The sequence below is a fragment of the Lasioglossum baleicum genome, unplaced genomic scaffold (assembly GCF_051020765.1).
Source record: "Lasioglossum baleicum unplaced genomic scaffold, iyLasBale1 scaffold0089, whole genome shotgun sequence".
In the NCBI taxonomy this organism is placed as follows: domain Eukaryota; kingdom Metazoa; phylum Arthropoda; class Insecta; order Hymenoptera; family Halictidae; genus Lasioglossum; species Lasioglossum baleicum.
Genome location: NW_027469149.1, coordinates 486428 through 505238, shown reverse-complemented (window position 1 = coordinate 505238; position 18811 = coordinate 486428). Strand labels below are relative to the sequence as shown.

Sequence of the window (18811 nt, the reverse complement as noted above, 5' to 3'; positions counted from 1 at the left end):
GGTGTTGATCAAGGTGAAGTTATGGTGATGGATAGAGACGGAGATAAGGATTAGAACAATACAATATATGAGATCTTAATATTATGTTCTTATGTCTAGGGGACGGTGTATGGATCTTATGCAGATCAGACCTTGAATACATAGTGTATGTACAAGGCCAACGTCGTACATCGGACGACGTAACACCTCCCAACGCGGAAAAGAAATTTCTTACAAGGAAGAAATTTCTCGCTCAACACTCGAGCACACACTCATTCATGCGACGCATCGTCCGGAGGTACTCCGCGCAGGGAGCACAGTTCTCGGCGAGTATTTCCTATATTTGTACGAAACACTGGTCGCACTGAAATGTTGTCGGTGTCGGCACGTGGGGCTGGGGCTGGTTTTGTAATGTCCGACAAGTCGTATTCGCAATGTTCATTTTTCGACTGTCTTTTCTCGGGGTTTAGGGTGGGTGGGGAATCGCTTTGTTCACTAACACTTCTGTCTTTTCTGATCTGCGTCCAGATGAGTGTCACGTTTCGCTGACGCGGGGTTTGCGTTGGATTATTCGGCGCACGCTTGAGTTTGTTTGCATGTACAATCTTAAAATGGTTCCCTACTTTAATTTTCACATTGTTTGAGTCTAAGATGTCGCAAATTTCGTGAGGACCCGTATATTGCGCATCGAATTTGCCCTTGCAGGGTTCTTTGAGTAGGAATACCTGTTCTCCCACCTTGAATTCTACCGGGTTAATTCTTCTATCGTAGTATGATTTTGACTTTCTTTTCGCGGAGACTAAGTTTCCGCGCGCGCGAATTTGGGTTTCGGTTATCTTTCTTTGCAATTGGGAGAGGTAGTGGGTATAGGAGTCGTTTTCGCATTCGTAGGAGTAGGAATCGGCGGATGGGACTCGTGCCAAAGAGCCGAATACTAACTCGTGCGGCGTGAAATCTGTGCCCTCGTGGACACTCGTATTGTAACTAAACATTGCCAAATCGACCCATTTGTCCCAGTTGTTCTTGTGGACGTATTGCTTCAGGTACTCTGCTAAGACGTGGTGGGATCTCTCGATTGACCCGTTGCTTTGAGGGTGGAAGGCTGTTGTTTGCAGCCGAGTTATTTTGAATCGTTTTGCGATGGCCTTCATCAGGGAACTTGTGAAATTCGCTCCTTGATCCGTTAGGATGGCTTTAGGTGTTCCGTAACGGCAGATAAAATTGTTTATAAATGCGTCCGCAGTGCTGATGGCATCGGCGGATTTAAGAGGGATTGCGGTTGAGTGTTTCGTTAATAAATCCTGTATGGTTAAGATGTATGTGTTTCCGTCGTTGGTTGTTGGAAGGGGCCCTACAATGTCCATGGACACCTTATCGAACGCTCTACCGGGTGTATCCGTTATTCTCATCGGCAGGCGCGTTTTTACCCTGGTCAGTTTATTACGTTGGCAACTGAGGCAGTTATTAACGTAGTTCGTTATCTGGATCTTCATACCGCTCCACCAATATCTTTCGCGGATTCTCTTCAGGGTTTTTGTAATTCCTTTGTGCCCTGCGTACGCAGAGACGTGATTTTCTGCGATAATATCATTCCATCTATCTTCGGCCGGTATCTGGATTTCGTTTGCGCAGAAGAATATGTGTACGGGGGTGTCTTCGAATGTCGCGATGAGGAGGTTCGAGACGTACTCCATGGAATTGTCGTCTATATAGGTTTTAGAGATTGAAAATGTTCGCAGTCTGAGTTCGTTGGCTACATCAAGTAATGTCCGGAAACATTCTTTTAGGTCGTCAGTTGAAACCTCGTGAGTCAGGGATGGTTTGATGGGTGTCTGTATCAGCTTGTTGCTACCGAAATTACTTATCTTTGCTTTGAATAAGGTCAGGTCTCGACCGTCGGACAATTTCCTTTGTCTATGGAGGTCTACGGCTCCTGGGTCTATGGGTTGACCATCCAGGGTTGTGAAACATACTAAATTATCTTTCCTCATAATTAGTCGGTCGCGGAGGTACGTTACTCTCCCTTGTCGTCTTGGCTCCTCATCTTCTTCCTCGTCCTCGGAGGGTAAGGTTTCTTCCTCTTCATCGTGCCAGTTCGGTCCCATTGGTTGGGGAATTAGGCTGGGGACGGTGGTTAAGATGTCCTCTAGTCCTGTTATGGGTGATTCCTCTTGACTGGAGGCGGGTACTAGGGGTGGTGATACCAAAAGGCTGTCGTCATCTGAACTCACCCCAGGGCGTGGTGGCGTTTTTGATGGTGGTTCAGATGTTGAGTTCGACGATGATTTCCTCTTCCTCGGGGGAATTGACTGAGGCGGTGGCATAAGATGCGAGTCGGCCCATCTCCTTCGGCGGTTATCGAAGAGAGGGGTTCCTGGATTTGATAATGGTGCTCTTGGCGGCGATGTGCTTCCAGGGGTGCTCCATGAGAGGGGCAACGTAACTGGGTTTCGGGAGAGGGCATCAGCGTTAGAATTCGCTTTTCCAGGTTTATAGACGACTTTATACTCAAACTCGGCCAGTTTTAGGCGCCATCTGAGGAGGCGCGACGTAGGGTCTTTTACTGACGTCATCCAGACCAGCGGTTTATGGTCTGTGATTAGTGTAAATTTTCGGCCGTAAATATATGGTCTAAAATACTGTACTGCGAATATTATTGCTAAGCACTCCTTCTCTATCGTAGAATAGTTCACTTCAGCGCCCTGCAGGATCCTTGAGGCATAGGCAACGGGACGATCCTTGCCTACTTCGCCTTGGCTTAGTACGGCGCCGATGGCATATCCAGATGCATCGCAGGTGACGTTAAATGGCTTATCGAAATCCGGGTATTGAAGGACCGGTTCGTCACACAGAGCTTGTCGTAGGTCTTCGAAGGCCTTTTCTTGTTTTGGACCCCATTCGAAATTGTGCTCTTTGGCGAGGAGTTGGGTTAGGGGTTTGGAGATTTTAGCGAAGTCATTAATAAATTTGCGGTAGTACCCTGCAAGGCCTAAAAATTCGCGCACGTTTTTCGCGTTCTTAGGTCGTGGGAAATTTTGTACGGCATTAATTTTCTTTGGACATGGTCTGACGCCGTCTTGACTAATCTGATGTCCCAGGTATGCCACTTCCTTATGAAGGAAGCCGCATTTCGAGGGCTGTAATTTGAGGTTGGCTCCGCGCAGTCGGCGGGCTAGTTTATTGAATTTGGCATAATGTTCTTCTAATGAACGCGCGTAGATCACGATATCATCGAGGTACACGAAGAGTTCGTTGCCTTGTAGGCCGCAGAGGACTGTGTCCATTAATCTTTGGAAGGTAGCCGGAGCATTACGGAGACCGAATGGCATTCTGTTGAATTCGTAGTGGCCGAAAGGCGTGGAGAAGGCGGTCTTCGCGGCATCCTCCTTCTCCATTCCTATCTGATGGAATCCGCTGGCTAAGTCAAACACACTGAAGTATGCGGCGCTGCCTAACTGATCTAGGATTTCGTTAATGCTAGGTAGCGGGTACGCGTCGGCCACCGACTTCTCGTTTAATGCGCGGTAATCGATTACCATGCGCCATTTTTTGTTACCCTCGGCGTCCGCTTTCTTAGGAACAATCCACAAGGGGGAATTATAAGGTGAGTTAGATGGAACGACTATGTCATTCCGTAAGAGTTCGGACATTTGCTTGTTGATTTCGTCCTTGTGGATTGGTGGGTAGCGATACTGTTTAACATGGATTGGAATATCATCCGTCGTGATGATTCTGTGAGTCACCGCATTTGTTTTCCCCAAACGATCCCCTTGGAGATGGAAAAGATCATTGTGCTTTTCTAACAAAGATTTAACATGGTCCATTTCGTCGCCGCTGAGATGATCCATGGGGATAGTTTCTAATAGCTCTTTCACGCGAGCTTCGTGGGAATTTGCGATGGAATAGGTCATTCTGACCTTGGTTTTATCGGGCTGGTTACCGGAGTTAGTATAATGATCGGGCTGGTTACCGGAGTTAGAATAAGAATCGGGCTGGTTACCGGAGTTAGTAAGGTCGGGATGGTTACCGAATGCGTCGGGATGATACCCGGAATTAGAAAGGTCGGGATGGTTACCGAATGCGTCGGGATGGTTCCCGGAATTAGAAAGGTCGGGATGGTTACCGAATGCGTCGGGATGATACCCGGAATTAGAAAGGTCGGAAGAGTACGACTCGATTTCTTCCATCTCCAATGGGGGCAATCGAAATGAAACTCTTTCCGACGAGGTGTTAAAACACCGGAGGCTCGCTTTGCCTTTACGATTGGTGACGACGCAGTCACCCAGGAATACATCCGGCGCTACGTTAACACGGCGGATATATCCCTGTTTGGGTCCTTCGACGTCGACCGCTATGCACGCAACGGTACGAGGTTCGAGGACGAATTCTTCGGATTTCGGAGGAGTCTTTGTTCGGACTCGATCCTCACGCTCCACGATCCGACTTCTCGCAGTGTACTCCGATATCTCTCGAGTCTCCTTCGATTCCGGCCGGCTTTCCACGGCGTTTTTCTCTAGGGAGTACTCGATCGAATCCCGAGGAGGCATTGAAATAACCTCCGTCACCGGGGCTCTGCAAGGTCTGACCGCGGGTGCACGAGGATTTGAGGAAGACACTCGAACGTTCCTTGCCGAATGTTCCTCACGCTCGGCGGCTGGAGTTTTAACGAGATCGTTGGTCATAGACGAGGGCATTGAAATAACCTCTGCTGCCAATTTATCGCGAGGCTCAGCCGTGGGCGCGCAAGGGTTCGAGAAGGGAACCCGAATGCCTCCTATCGTAATGTATTCATTCGCAAAGGAGATCTCGGCTCCTGTTCTGAAGAAGGGAGAACCAAGGATTCCGTCGATGTTAATTGGGAAGTTTTCTTCCAAGACATGAAATTCAATAGGGTTTTGACCCTGTAAGTGTATTTTAATTTGACCGAGAGTTGGAATGGATCCCTCGGTTATTCCTTGGACTTCTATAGTGTTCGTATGATCTATAGGTAGATTTGGTTCTAGACTTGACGCACGAATTAAATTGATCTCCGAACCCGTGTCCAACAAAAATTCACACTTCTTTTGTAATTGAGGGGCGGAGATTTTTACGCGCGGAATTGGTGAGTCTGCAGCAAGATTTACTGCTGAGACGAATCGTCGGACTGGTCGTTCGTCCGGATAGCTGTTTGGGTGCGGGCTGTAGTTTGAGTTGAAGATGCGGCCTCCCGCCTGGGGTTGGCTTCGGTCGGGAGGCCGGACTCGTTTCCCGACCTCCTATTATTATTAAAAGCGCGCTTACGGCACTCGTGAATATCGTGCCCGGGGACTTTGCAGTAGTTGCAAAATTTGTTAGGGCTTGAGGGGCGATCTGTGCGACCATCGCGGTACGTGTTTTGGTCGCGAGGATTATTTTCCCATCGCCGTTGCGGCGTCGGGGAGCGATAAGAGTCCCGGTTTGAGTTTCTCGAGGACTGCTGAGACGAGTCCGGTCTGTTATCGCGGCGTTCTTGAGTTCGCTCTGGAATGTCACGAGGGGACTCGTACGTGGAACGCGGGCGATACGGCCGGTTATCAGAGAAGCTGACTCGTTTTTCTTCGCGGATCAGTTCTCGTCGACGAGTCTGGTCTGACTCATACTGCCTGTAAGCAGAGATGGCTGCTTCGAAAACAGTGGCAGGATTTCGCGAAGGGCAATGAAGCACTTCGGCACGCAGCTGGGGAAGGAGACCTCGTAGAAAACAATCTACTACGAAGCGATCTAGTTCTTCGTAATCAAGGCCAATATCTGTGGCATCTTGAATCGCGGTTCGAAGGTCTTTAACGCGATTGATGAAGTCTAAGATGTGCTCGTTTGGAGCTTGGAGTACACTCGCGAGATCGCCACGGTACTGGTCAACGAATTTGTATGGGCCCAGTACTGTTCGTAATTTCTCGCATAGTGCAGATATTGTGAATATGTGCTGGCCTTCTATAGCGGCATAAGCACGATCGTGGAGTTTATTGCAGAGCAATTTCGTGAGGGCACGCTCTGCAGTGGCCGGTACGGTGTCACGCGCGCGTTTGCATGCACGTATGAATGGTAGGACGGAAGACGAAGTTCCGTCGAATCTAGGGACAAGCTCGGCGGCTTGTTTTAGAGCGAAATTACCAGTAGGTTCATACTGTGGGACTTCGCGTGGCTCTGGCGGTGAAGGTTCCCGCATATTAGAGACGTTACTAGGGCCTGGTGTAGGCGATTGTTGACGTAGGCTTTGACTCATGATTTGGATGTTGCGAAGCTCTTTTCGTATTTCGTCGAGCATATTCTTTTGGTTTTGTGCGTCTTCTTCATATTTGAGACGCAATTTGGCAATAAAATCAGTTTCCTCTTTGAGATATTGCTCTCTACGGGCAAGGTCTTGCGCATAAAGGAGTAACTCTTCCTCGGTCATTGGAGGAAGGTCTGCGTTAGGATCTGCTCGGAGATCCTTTTGAGATCGCGTGATTGGGCGAGACATTTTGAAAGATATAAATGGGATTTAAGAAATGTGAACTTCGCACTGACACGCGTCGGGGCTTATTAATGCAAATATCGGCGACCACTTCGTTGTCCTACCGACTGCGCCAAATTTGTCACGTCCGTCACTGTGTTTTTGTTACAGGTACCAGGAGAGAGAAAAGAGAACAGTGACAGACGGACGGTTGAGATATTATGATTAAAATGAGGAGTGGTCTTTCGTGCCGAGACAGCCGCGGGCTGTCATATGCACTAGGACAACCGATATTGCTATGGATGCAGTCAAGAAAAGAACGTCCGACGCGGTTACAAGAAGTGTCCCGACAAGAATCGCGCGCGAGAGGATGCAACGAGAACGGTGAGTTTACAGGATTCAACAATTATACAAGATATTATACGACTCACCGCAATGTTGTATTAACGCCTAATAATATTGTTGCAGCAGGAACTGGCGGTACTGACAGTAGGTGTCGTACATCGGATCTTCTATACAGATGTCCTCGAGGTGGGGAAGATCCGGCAGAGTTGCTGCTGCTCGGTTCGGGACGACGTTAGTGGCCTTGGATGCTGGCCGCAAGACGACACGTTGATGAGCTGGCAGAGGAACGTCACGGATGATTCGGCAACGGACCCTGGGAACGATGATCGTGTCTCGGCTGTCGTCGTCGTCGGCTATGTCGATCACCTCGCAATGCTGAATTAACGCCTAATAATATTGTTGCAGCAGGAACTGGCGGTACTGACAGTAGGTGTCGTACATCGGGTCTTCTATACAGATGTCCTCGAGGTGGGGAAGATCTGGCAGAGTTGCTGCTGCTCGGTTCGGGACGACATTAGTGGCCTTGGATGCTGGCCGCAAGACGACACGTTGATGAGTTGGCAGAGGAACGTCACTGATGATTCGGCAACGGACCCTGGGAACGATGATCGTGTCTCGGCTGTCGTCGTCGTCGGCTATGTCGATCACCTCTGGACGATCGACCGGATGCAGAACTGGCGTCGGAGCTCGCGAGAGGTCCGCGTGGTTGACCTCTTTAGGAGGGTTGCAAGGGCAACCGTATACAGAAACGTAATCGGACGCGTCACACGGAATGTGCTCGGTGGTTCCCAGAAGTTCGGTCCACTCGGTAGTGGCAATGATTTGATCGAGCACCGCTTTATTTCTCAACGCGCGTCTCAATTTAGCAAGTTGATACTTGCGTCCCGCTCGACGTGGGCGTCGCATGGGTAAGGAATAGTAATGATGGAATATTAATAATATAATGAAAATGAACTTCCACTTGTTATTAACCTTTTTGGTAGTTAACTCGCTTCACGTCTATAGTGGCGGCTCAGCGTTTCCACTGCGCACTTTAGACCAATTCTAGACGTGGCACGAGAACTTCTCTATGACTCGCTTCAAATTCCTTATTGGCGGCTCAGCGTTTCCACTGCGCACTTTAGACCAAGTCCGGATATGTCACGAGTTTAATATATTCGATGCAAGAACTGAATTGGAAGATGGTGTTGAACTAACACAAGAATAACAAGATCGAAGCACTGGTATAACAACAATATATTAAATAAGAACTGGTAAGTACACTGGTATACAATATGTAAGTAGTATTATAATAGGAGTAGTAATTGGATTAATGAATAATGGATATTGTAATATGTTATAGGAATAATGTATGAGAATTAGGACTTGAGTTGAGTTGAGTTAGAGTTGGAATTGGAATTGGAATTAGGAGTGAAGGATCGACACACTTCACTTTCGCGGAGCTAGACTGAACACGTCTGCTCTTGAAGTCGGAAGAAGCCGGACTGGCACGTCCGTGCGAGTCGCTCGCTTGGAGCGGACCGTTCGAGTCGCTGTCTGGAGGCGGACTGATGCAAGCGCCTGCTCTGCCTTGCCTCCTTCGGTCGGAGTGGGGATAGCTGACGCTGCAGTCTCTTTGTTCTTCAGTCGTCGGAGTGGGAGAACCGCTGACGCAGCAGCGTCTTCGCTCCCGGGGACTGCACGTGCATTTCTGCTGACGCTGCAGTCTCGTGGCTGTCCTATTGCCCTCTACGAGCGTGGGACTGCTGATGCAGCATTCTTTGGACTTCTCGACGTTTCTAGAAGCTTCTAGATGCTTCCAGAGTGATGCAATACTTTATTGCATTATGTGTCGTGGTGATGGGTTGAAACTGAGGTAAGGTGTTGATCAAGGTGAAGTTATGGTGATGGATAGAGACGGAGATAAGGATTAGAACAATACAATATATGAGATCTTAATATTATGTTCTTATGTCTAGGGGACGGTGTATGGATCTTATGCAGATCAGACCTTGAATACATAGTGTATGTACAAGGCCAACGTCGTACATCGGACGACGTAACAACAGAACGTCTACATAAAATAAAGCATAAAACTCTACCTCGTATAGACCAAGTATACGAGTCGATCATAAAAGATCATCCCGCGATAATTTCTAAATCAGAGTCAAAGAGAGTCTATATTTCATTTCAAAAACCTACCTCTGATTTTTCGCCGGAACATGATCTCTTCCAATCTAAACGGTCAAGTATCCGTGCACCGCAAAGCGAGTTTCATCCATCTAGGAATTATACGTCTGTAAAATACGCGTCAGCAAAAAGGAGAAACAAATTTCGTATTATACTATACCTCTGCGATAACCCGCGAACAATGATTGTAGCATCTCCTGCGACTTGCGATAAGAAACCCTCCCAGGAGATTTCATTACAGTCCTCCGCTGACGCGAAATTAGAATCCGCGATAATCACGCGTCCGGTCAACACCGATAAGCAAGCGAAATCCGAAACCCAGCGTCGACAGAATCTCCTTCCACCGCCGGAAGATACAGAACAAACGACAGCAGCACTTCGAAGAAGTTCCTACAGCCAGAATCCCAGCCTGTTCCCAGCCGCCTACCACATCGTGTCCAGTATCCACAAACACAATCAACATGTGCGGACACTTACAACCGGCGAGACCATCGGCGAACAAAGCCGGAGACTTCGTCTACAGATACCAGGGAATATTCTGCTACAATGGCAGACACAGAATCTCCCTAAATGGCAGAGAACTATGCCTTGCCTGCAGCCTCACTGCGGTAGTCAGGAGGGTCATCGTATACACGCACGTTCTTACAAGGAAAAAGAAGAACGCATGCGACGCGTGTACAAAACCCATATTGAGGGAAACCCCAATATTGGAATGCATCCACTGCAGCTTCCTCCTCGCACTGGATCGGGCAGCAACAGACACTGCCAGAATAAGAAGAGAAAGAGGCGAAATTCTCACGGACGACGAAGAAGAGGACGAAAACTCAAGCACCTCTTCCTCGGACGAAGACACCAATACTCAAGCAAATTAGAGATGCAGAGTGTTTGTGCCAAAGCCGTAATCTCGTCACCTGAGACAAGAGTGATTACTCTAACCAACAAGGGGAGCAAAATGCCGAGTCAACAGGGAGATTACTTATCCATACTCAGTGTCACGTCCTGGCGGGGCTATAAAAGCAAGAGAAGAGAATACCGCGGCCCGGCTACTCTACTCTTCCACTGACTGACATTTAATAAAAGTGTTGGTCTTTTTATCAACAGACTAGGACCCGATGCCGACACCTGCATGCAGTCTTACACAGATGAATGATGCACGCGACCCTGAAACATACGCGGTAATATTGTTACGTCGTCCGATGTACGACGTTGGCCTTGTACACACACTATGTATACAAGGTCTGATCTGCATAAGATCCACACACCGTCCCCTAGACATAAGAGCATAGTATTAAGATTTCATTATTCTATTGTTCTAATCCTTACCTCCGTCTCTACCCATCACCATAACTTCACCTTGATCAACACCTTACCTCAGTTTCAACCCATCACCACGACACATAATGCAATAAAGTATTGCATCACTCTGGAAGCATCTAGAAGCTTCTAGAAACGTCGAGAAGTCCAAAGACTGCTGCATCAGCAGTCCCACGCTCGTAGAGGGCAATAGGACAGCCACGAGACTGCAGCGTCAGCAGAAATGCACGTGCAGTCCCCGGGAGCGAAGACGCTGCTGCGTCAGCGGTTCTCCCACTCCGACGACTGAAGAACAAAGAGACTGCAGCGTCAGCTATCCCCACTCCGAACGAAGGAGGCAAGGCAGAGCGGACGCTTGCATCAGTCCGCCTTCAGCCAGCGACTCGCACAGACGTGCCTACCTGGCCTCAGAGTCAGTCCGGCTTCTTCCGACTTCAAGAGCAGACGTGTTCAGTCTAGCTCCGCGAAAGTGAAGTGTGTCGATCCTTCACTCCTAATTCCAATTCCAATTCCAATTCTAACTCAACTCAACTCAACTCATACATTATTCCTACAACATATTACTATATCCATTATTCATTAATCCAATTACTACTCCTATTATAATATTACTTACATATTGTATACCAGTGTACTTACCAGTTCTTATTTAATATATCGTTGTTATACCAGTGCTTCGATCTTGTTATTCTTGTGTTAGTTCAACACCATCTTCCAATTCAGTTCTTGCATCGAATACATTAAACTCGTGACATATCCGGACTTGGTCTAAAGTGCGCAGTGGAAACGCTGAGCCGCCAATAAGGAATTTGAAGCGAGTCATAGAGAAGTTCTCGTGCCACGTCTAGAATTGGTCTAAAGAGCGCAGTGGAAACGCTGAGCCGCCACTATAGACGTGAAGCGAGTTAACTACCTAAAAGGTTAACAACAAATGGAAGTTCATTTTCATTATATTATTAATATTCCATCATTACTATTCCTTACCCATGCGACGCCCACGTCGAGCGGGACGCAAGTATCAACTTGCTAAATTGAGACGCGCGTTGAGAAATAAAGCGGTGCTCGATCAAATCATTGCCACTACCGAGTGGACAGAACTTCTGGGAACCACCGAGCACATTCCGTGTGACGCGTCCGATTACGTTTCTGTATACGGTTGCCCTTGCAACCCTCCTAAAGAGGTCAACCACGCGGACCTCTCGCGAGCTCCGACGCCAGTTCTACATCCGGTCGATTGTCCAGAGGTGATCGACATAGCCGACGACGACGACAGCCGAGACACGATCATCGTTCCCAGGGTCCGTTGCCGAATCATCCGTGACGTTCCTCTACCAGCTCATCAACGTGTCGTCTTGCGGCCAGCATCCAAGGCCACTAACGTCGTCCCGAACCGAGCAGCAGCAACTCTGCCAGATCTTCCCCACCTCGAGGACATCTGTATAGAAGATCCGATGTACGACACCTACTGTCAGTACCGCCAGTTCCTGCTGCAACAATATTATTAGGCGTTAATACAACATTGCGGTGAGTCGTATAATATCTTGTATAATTGTTGAATCCTGTAAACTCACCGTTCTCGTTGCATCCTCTCGCGCGCGATTCTTGTCGGGACACTCCTTGTAACCGCGTCGGACGTTCTTTTCTTGACTGCATCATAGCAATATCGGTTGTCCTAGTGCATATGACAGCCCGCGGCTGTCTCGGCACGAAAGACCACTCCTCATTTTAATCTTCATATCTCAACCGTCCGTCTGTCACTGTTCTCTTTTCTCTCTCCTGGTACCTGTAACAAAAACACAGTGACGGACGTGACAAATTTGGCGCAGTCGGTAGGACATCGAAGTGGTCGCCGATATTTGCATTAATAAGCCCCGACGCGTGTCAGTGCGAAATTCACATTTCTTAAATCCCATTCATATCTTTCAAAATGTCTCGCCCAATCACGCGATCTCAAAGGGATCTCCAAGCAGATCCTAACGCAGACCTTCCCCCAATGTCCGAGGAAGAGCTACTCCTATACGCACAAGACCTCGCCCGTAGAGAGCAATATCTCAAAGAAGAAACTGATTTTATTGCCAAATTGCGTCTCAAATATGAAGAAGACGCACAAAACCAAAAGAATATGCTCGACGAAATACGAAAAGAGCTTCATAACATCCAAATCACGAGTCAAAGCCTACGTCAACAATCGCCTACACCAGGCCCTAGTAACGTCTCTAATATGCGGGAACCTTCACCGCCAGAGCCACGCGAAATCCCACAGTATGAACCTACTGGCAATTTCGCTCTAAAACAAGCCGCCGAGCTTGTCCCTAGATTCGACCGAACTTCGTCTTCCGTCCTACAATTCATACGTGCATGCAAACGCGCGCGTGACACCGTACCGGCCACTGCAGAGCGTGCCCTCACAAAATTGCTCTGCAATAAACTCCACGATCGTGCTTATGCCGCTATAGAAGGCCAGCACATATCCACAATTTCTGCACTATGCGAAAAGTTACGTACAGTGCTGGGCCCATACAAATTCGTGGACCAGTACCGTGGCGATCTCGCGAGTGTACTCCAAGCTCCAAACGAGCACATCTTAGACTTCATCAATCGCGTTAAAGACCTTCGAACCGCGATTCAAGATGCCACAGATATTGGCCTCGATTACGAAGAACTAGATCGCTTCGTAGTAGATTGCTTCCTACGAGGTCTCCTTCCCCAGCTGCGTGCCGAAGTGCTTCATTGCCCTTCGCGAAATCCTGCCACTGTTTTCGAAGCAGCCATCTCTGCTTACAGGCAGTATGAGTCAGACCAGACTCGTCGACGAGAACTGATCCGCGAAGAAAAACGAGTCAGCTTCTCTGATAACCGGCCGTATCGCCAGCGTTCCACGTACGAGTCCGCTCGTGACATTCCAGAGCGAACTCAAGAACGCCGCGATAACAGACCGGACTCGTCTCAACAGTCCTCGAGAAACTCAAACCGGGACTCTTATCGCTCCCCGACGCCGCAACGGCGATGGGAAAATAATCCTCGCGACCAAAACACGTACCGCGATGGTCGCACAGATCGCCCCTCAAGCTCTAACAAATTTTGCAACTACTGCAAAGTCCCCGGGCACGATATTCACGAGTGCCGTAAGCGCGCTTTTAATAATAATAGGAGGTCGGGAAACGAGTCCGGCCTCCCGACCGAAGCCAACCCCAGGCGGGAGGCCGCATCTTCAACCCAAACTACAGCCCGCACCCAAACAGCTATCCGGACGAACGACCAGTCCGACGATTCGTCTCAGCAGTAAATCTTGCTGCAGACTCACCAATTCCGCGCGTAAAAATCTCCGCCCCTCAATTACAAAAGAAGTGTGAATTTTTGTTAGACACGGGTTCGGAGATCAATTTAATTCGTGCGTCAAGTCTAGAACCAAATCTACCTATAGATCATACGAACACTATAGAAGTCCAAGGAATAACCGAGGGATCCATTCCAACCCTCGGTCAAATTAAGATACACTTACAGGGTCAAAACCCTATTGAATTTCATGTCTTGGAAGAAAACTTCCCAATTAACATCGACGGAATCCTCGGTTCTCCCTTCTTCAGAACAGGAGCCGAGATCTCCTTTGCGAATGAATACATAACGATAGGAAACATTCGGGTTCCCTTCTCGAACCCTTGCGCGCCCACGGCTGAGCCTCGCGATGAATTGGCAGCAGAGGTTATTTCAATGCCTTCGTCTATGACCAACGATCTCGTTAAAACTCCAGCCGCCAAGCGTGAGGAACATTCGGCAAGGAACGTTCGAGTGTCTTCCTCAAATCCTCGTGCACCCGCGGTCAGACCTTGCAGAGCTCCAGTGACGGAGGTTATTTCAATGCCTCCTCGGGATTCGATCGAGTACTCCCTAGAGAAAAACGCCGTGAAAAGCCGGCCGGAATCGAAGGAGACTCGAGAGATATCGGAGTACACTGCGAGAAGTCGGATCGTGGAGCGTGAGGATCGAGTCCGAACAAAGACTCCTCCGAAATCCGAAGAATTCGTCCTCGAACCTCGTACCGTTGCGTGCATAGCGGTCGACGTCGAAGGACCCAAACAGGGATATATCCGCCGTGTTAATGTAGCGCCGGATGTATTCCTGGGTGACTGCGTTGTCACCAATCGTAAAGGCAAAGCGAGCCTCCGGTGTTTTAACACCTCGTCGGAAAGAGTTTCATTTCGATTGCCCCCATTGGAGATGGAAGAAATCGAGTCGTACTCTTCCGACCTTTCTAATTCCGGGTATCATCCCGACGTATTCGGTAACCATCCCGACCATTCTACTTCCGGGAATCATCCCGACGTATTCGGTAACCATCCCGACCTTTCTAATTCCGGGAACCATCCCGACGCATTCGGTAACCATCCCGACCTTTCTAATTCCGGGAATCATCCCGACGTATTCGGTAACCAGCCCGATTCTTATACTAACTCCGGTAACCAGCCCGATTCTTATTCTAACTCCGGTAACCAGCCCGATTCTCATACTAACTCCGGTAACCAGCCCGATTCTTATTCTAACTCCGGTAACCAGCCCGATTCTTATTCTAACTCCGGTAACCAGCCCGATCTTTATACTAACTCCGGTAACCAGCCCGACTTTTATACTAACTCCGGTAACCAGCCCGATCAATTCCAAGACCAACTCCATTCCTACGACAATCAAAGATCTTCAAGACCCATATGTAAGCAGGTCTGTTCTATATTGCACAATAAATCCAGCGACAGTTCTAAACCAGAGAAGGATATCAAAGCCTCCAGAGTAAAAGAACTTCATAACTTACTTCAAAATCATATCTTTGATGATCCACAGAAACTCGATTCCTTTCAACTTCCATCTGCACGTTGCCATGCGAAGCGAAACAAATACGATAAAATTAATCTCTGCGCTACAGCGAAATGCGCGTCAGCAAGAAAGAAATATAAATCCGAGTACTCTCGCGATAACAAATACCCCTACCAGATTAAACGAGCGAAATACGAAACCTCTGGTCAGCAAAATCTCCTTCCACCACTGGAAGATCAGCATATCACATCGCAACACCGCTCCTCCGAAGCAGCAATCACCTCAGAAGACCGTCAGTCCTTAGACACACACGAAACTGTAATCATGCAGCCGATCCAAGTTGCCATCTTACTCTCTATAGCCACGCGAGTGTACACCCTCATCGGATACGATTGTGGAGGATCTACACTGAACACGACAACGTTCTCCATCATCGATATTCCTGATTGCGAGCCTGAAGAAATCAAGCCCACGGAGGACTCAGTAAAAATCCAATTGCTACAACTAGCAGAGTTTACTCAGACGAGAGTAATCCAGTGCCACATAGAAATCGACCGCACGATATTCTATTGTGGCATGCACTCACATGTTTCCATCGTCACGAACGGACGACAGGAATATTTACTGGCAACCACCAGTGAAACCTGTTCCGAGTTGCAGAAGACCGGAACAATCCTCATCACTCCGACCGCCCAGGTCACGGGAGTCCAGCCCAATTCTACTACATCCCGCAGCCTCACATTGGCGGGAGAACTTCAAAATAACGGGCAATGCGCGGGAACAACGTACAACGACCCATTCGGCACTTGGACCAGTGTCGTTGTACAGGCCATTGTTCGAATAACCCTGAGGGACTACACAGCAACAGTGAAGCTCTCTACAGGTCAGATGCATCTACAGTCAGGACAAATATGCTCCTTCACAAAAGGAAGCTGCCTTGATACGCAAGATGGACATACATTCTGGGACGTCGTTCCCAACGATTACTGCAAGTTCAATAGCTACGACGTTCTCTACGAAGGACTAGCTACCAGAGTTTCTACAAAGACAAAGTTCTCACCTACACTATATATGGTGGAATCTGAAGACACCACATTCGCGTTGACAGAATCTGGTCGTACATCAATTTGCGGTTATATTATTATTCGCACGGAGCACCCCAAGCTCTTTATTCTGGATACAAGTTTGTCCGGTAAATTCAAGGAACGCACTCACACCATAGTAAGCAATCTGGACATATTCACCTACGTGAATAGTAAGTTCATCTACGTAGAAAAACATCTGAAAAGTCAACTTACCCAGTTGTACCAGGATGTCATCCGGCAAAAGTGCGAACTGGAGAAACAGGTCCTTCAAAACGCACTAACGATGTTACACTCATCACCGGAAGAAATAGCAGCTGCCATTATGCGAGAACCAGGATTCGTCGCAGTTCCAGCTGGAGAAGTGGTGCATATTATAAAGTGCATTCCAGTAACCGTACAAGTTCGGAAAACGGATAAGTGTTTCGATGAACTTCCGATCACTTACCAGAATTCTTCCAAGTTCTTAAAGCCAGGAGACCATATTATAGTTGCCACAGGTACAGAAAAGCCATGCAATGAACTCCTGCCGCCTCTCTACAAAATAAACGGAATTTGGTATCGTTTAACGCCGTCACTCACAGAGACCGTTGCCCCAGCAACATTACAACCGCTCATCAAACCCACGTGGAAGTACGTGGATCCAACAAATATCGCAACAGGCGGAATCTATTCCCAAGAGGATCTCAACAAACTACAGGACCACATCATGTTTCCAGTGGAAAGAGTGGCCGTAATAAATTCTATCGCCCAAGGAGCATCCGGCAGAGATTACGCAACAGGAAACGTTAATATGTTCAACCTGCTTGACGAAAACTCCCTGCAACAGATAGCGGAATCAACAGCACAAAAACTGTGGTCAGGATTCACCACATTTGGTTCAATCAGTGCTGGAGTGCTAGGAATATATATAGCAATCCGAACAATAAAGACTATCATAAGTACCATAATCAATGGTATTGCATTGCACTCACTTTACGGATGGAGTTTGCATCTAGCAGTCGCCGTATGGAGCTCCCTCACAAGATTCTTCATCTTCCTGAAGCAAAAGGACAATACTTACACGTATGCAGCAAGATACAGGAAAAGTGCAAGTGAAAGTGTTAGTGAACAAAGTGATTCCCCACCCACCCTAAACCCCGAGAAAAGACAGTCGAAAAATGAACATTGCGAATACGACTTGTCGGACATTACAAAACCAGCCCCAGCCCCACGTGCCGACACCGACAACATTTCAGTGCGACCAGTGTTTCGTACAAATATAGGAAATACTCGCCGAGAACTGTGCTCCCTGCGCGGAGTACCTCCGGACGATGCGTCGCATGAATGAGTGTGTGATCGAGTGTTGAGCGAGAAATTTCTTCCTTGTAAGAAATTTCTTTTCCGCGTTGGGAGGTGTTACGTCGTCCGATGTACGACGTTGGCCTTGTACACACACTATGTATACAAGGTCTGATCTGCATAAGATCCACACACCGTCCCCTAGACATAAGAGCATAGTATTAAGATTTCATTATTCTATTGTTCTAATCCTTACCTCCGTCTCTACCCATCACCATAACTTCACCTTGATCAACACCTTACCTCAGTTTCAACCCATCACCACGACACATAATGCAATAAAGTATTGCATCACTCTGGAAGCATCTAGAAGCTTCTAGAAACGTCGAGAAGTCCAAAGACTGCTGCATCAGCAGTCCCACGCTCGTAGAGGGCAATAGGACAGCCACGAGACTGCAGCGTCAGCAGAAATGCACGTGCAGTCCCCGGGAGCGAAGACGCTGCTGCGTCAGCGGTTCTCCCACTCCGACGACTGAAGAACAAAGAGACTGCAGCGTCAGCTATCCCCACTCCGAACGAAGGAGGCAAGGCAGAGCGGACGCTTGCATCAGTCCGCCTTCAGCCAGCGACTCGCACAGACGTGCCTACCTGGCCTCAGAGTCAGTCCGGCTTCTTCCGACTTCAAGAGCAGACGTGTTCAGTCTAGCTCCGCGAAAGTGAAGTGTGTCGATCCTTCACTCCTAATTCCAATTCCAATTCCAATTCTAACTCAACTCAACTCAACTCATACATTATTCCTACAACATATTACTATATCCATTATTCATTAATCCAATTACTACTCCTATTATAATATTACTTACATATTGTATACCAGTGTACTTACCAGTTCTTATTTAATATATCGTTGTTATACCAGTGCTTCGATCTTGTTATTCTTGTGTTAGTTCAACACCATCTTCCAATTCAGTTCTTGCATCGAATACATTAAACTCGTGACATATCCGGACTTGGTCTAAAGTGCGCAGTGGAAACGCTGAGCCGCCAATAAGGAATTTGAAGCGAGTCATAGAGAAGTTCTCGTGCCACGTCTAGAATTGGTCTAAAGAGCGCAGTGGAAACGCTGAGCCGCCACTATAGACGTGAAGCGAGTTAACTACCTAAAAGGTTAACAACAAATGGAAGTTCATTTTCATTATATTATTAATATTCCATCATTACTATTCCTTACCCATGCGACGCCCACGTCGAGCGGGACGCAAGTATCAACTTGCTAAATTGAGACGCGCGTTGAGAAATAAAGCGGTGCTCGATCAAATCATTGCCACTACCGAGTGGACAGAACTTCTGGGAACCACCGAGCACATTCCGTGTGACGCGTCCG

General features: G+C 48.0%; 1 protein-coding gene across 1 annotated transcript in view; it reads left to right on the top strand.

The window, feature by feature from the left end:
• The window catches only part of LOC143219896 (uncharacterized), a 50618-nt gene extending 48143 nt beyond the window's left edge, over positions 1-2475 (top strand). Inside the window, exon 11 of the mRNA XM_076445703.1 lies at positions 2468-2475. Coding sequence (XP_076301818.1) covers positions 2468-2475 — 8 coding nt within the window. The remainder of the gene's footprint in view (positions 1-2467) is intronic.
• Positions 2476-18811: the final 16336 nt, after the last annotated feature.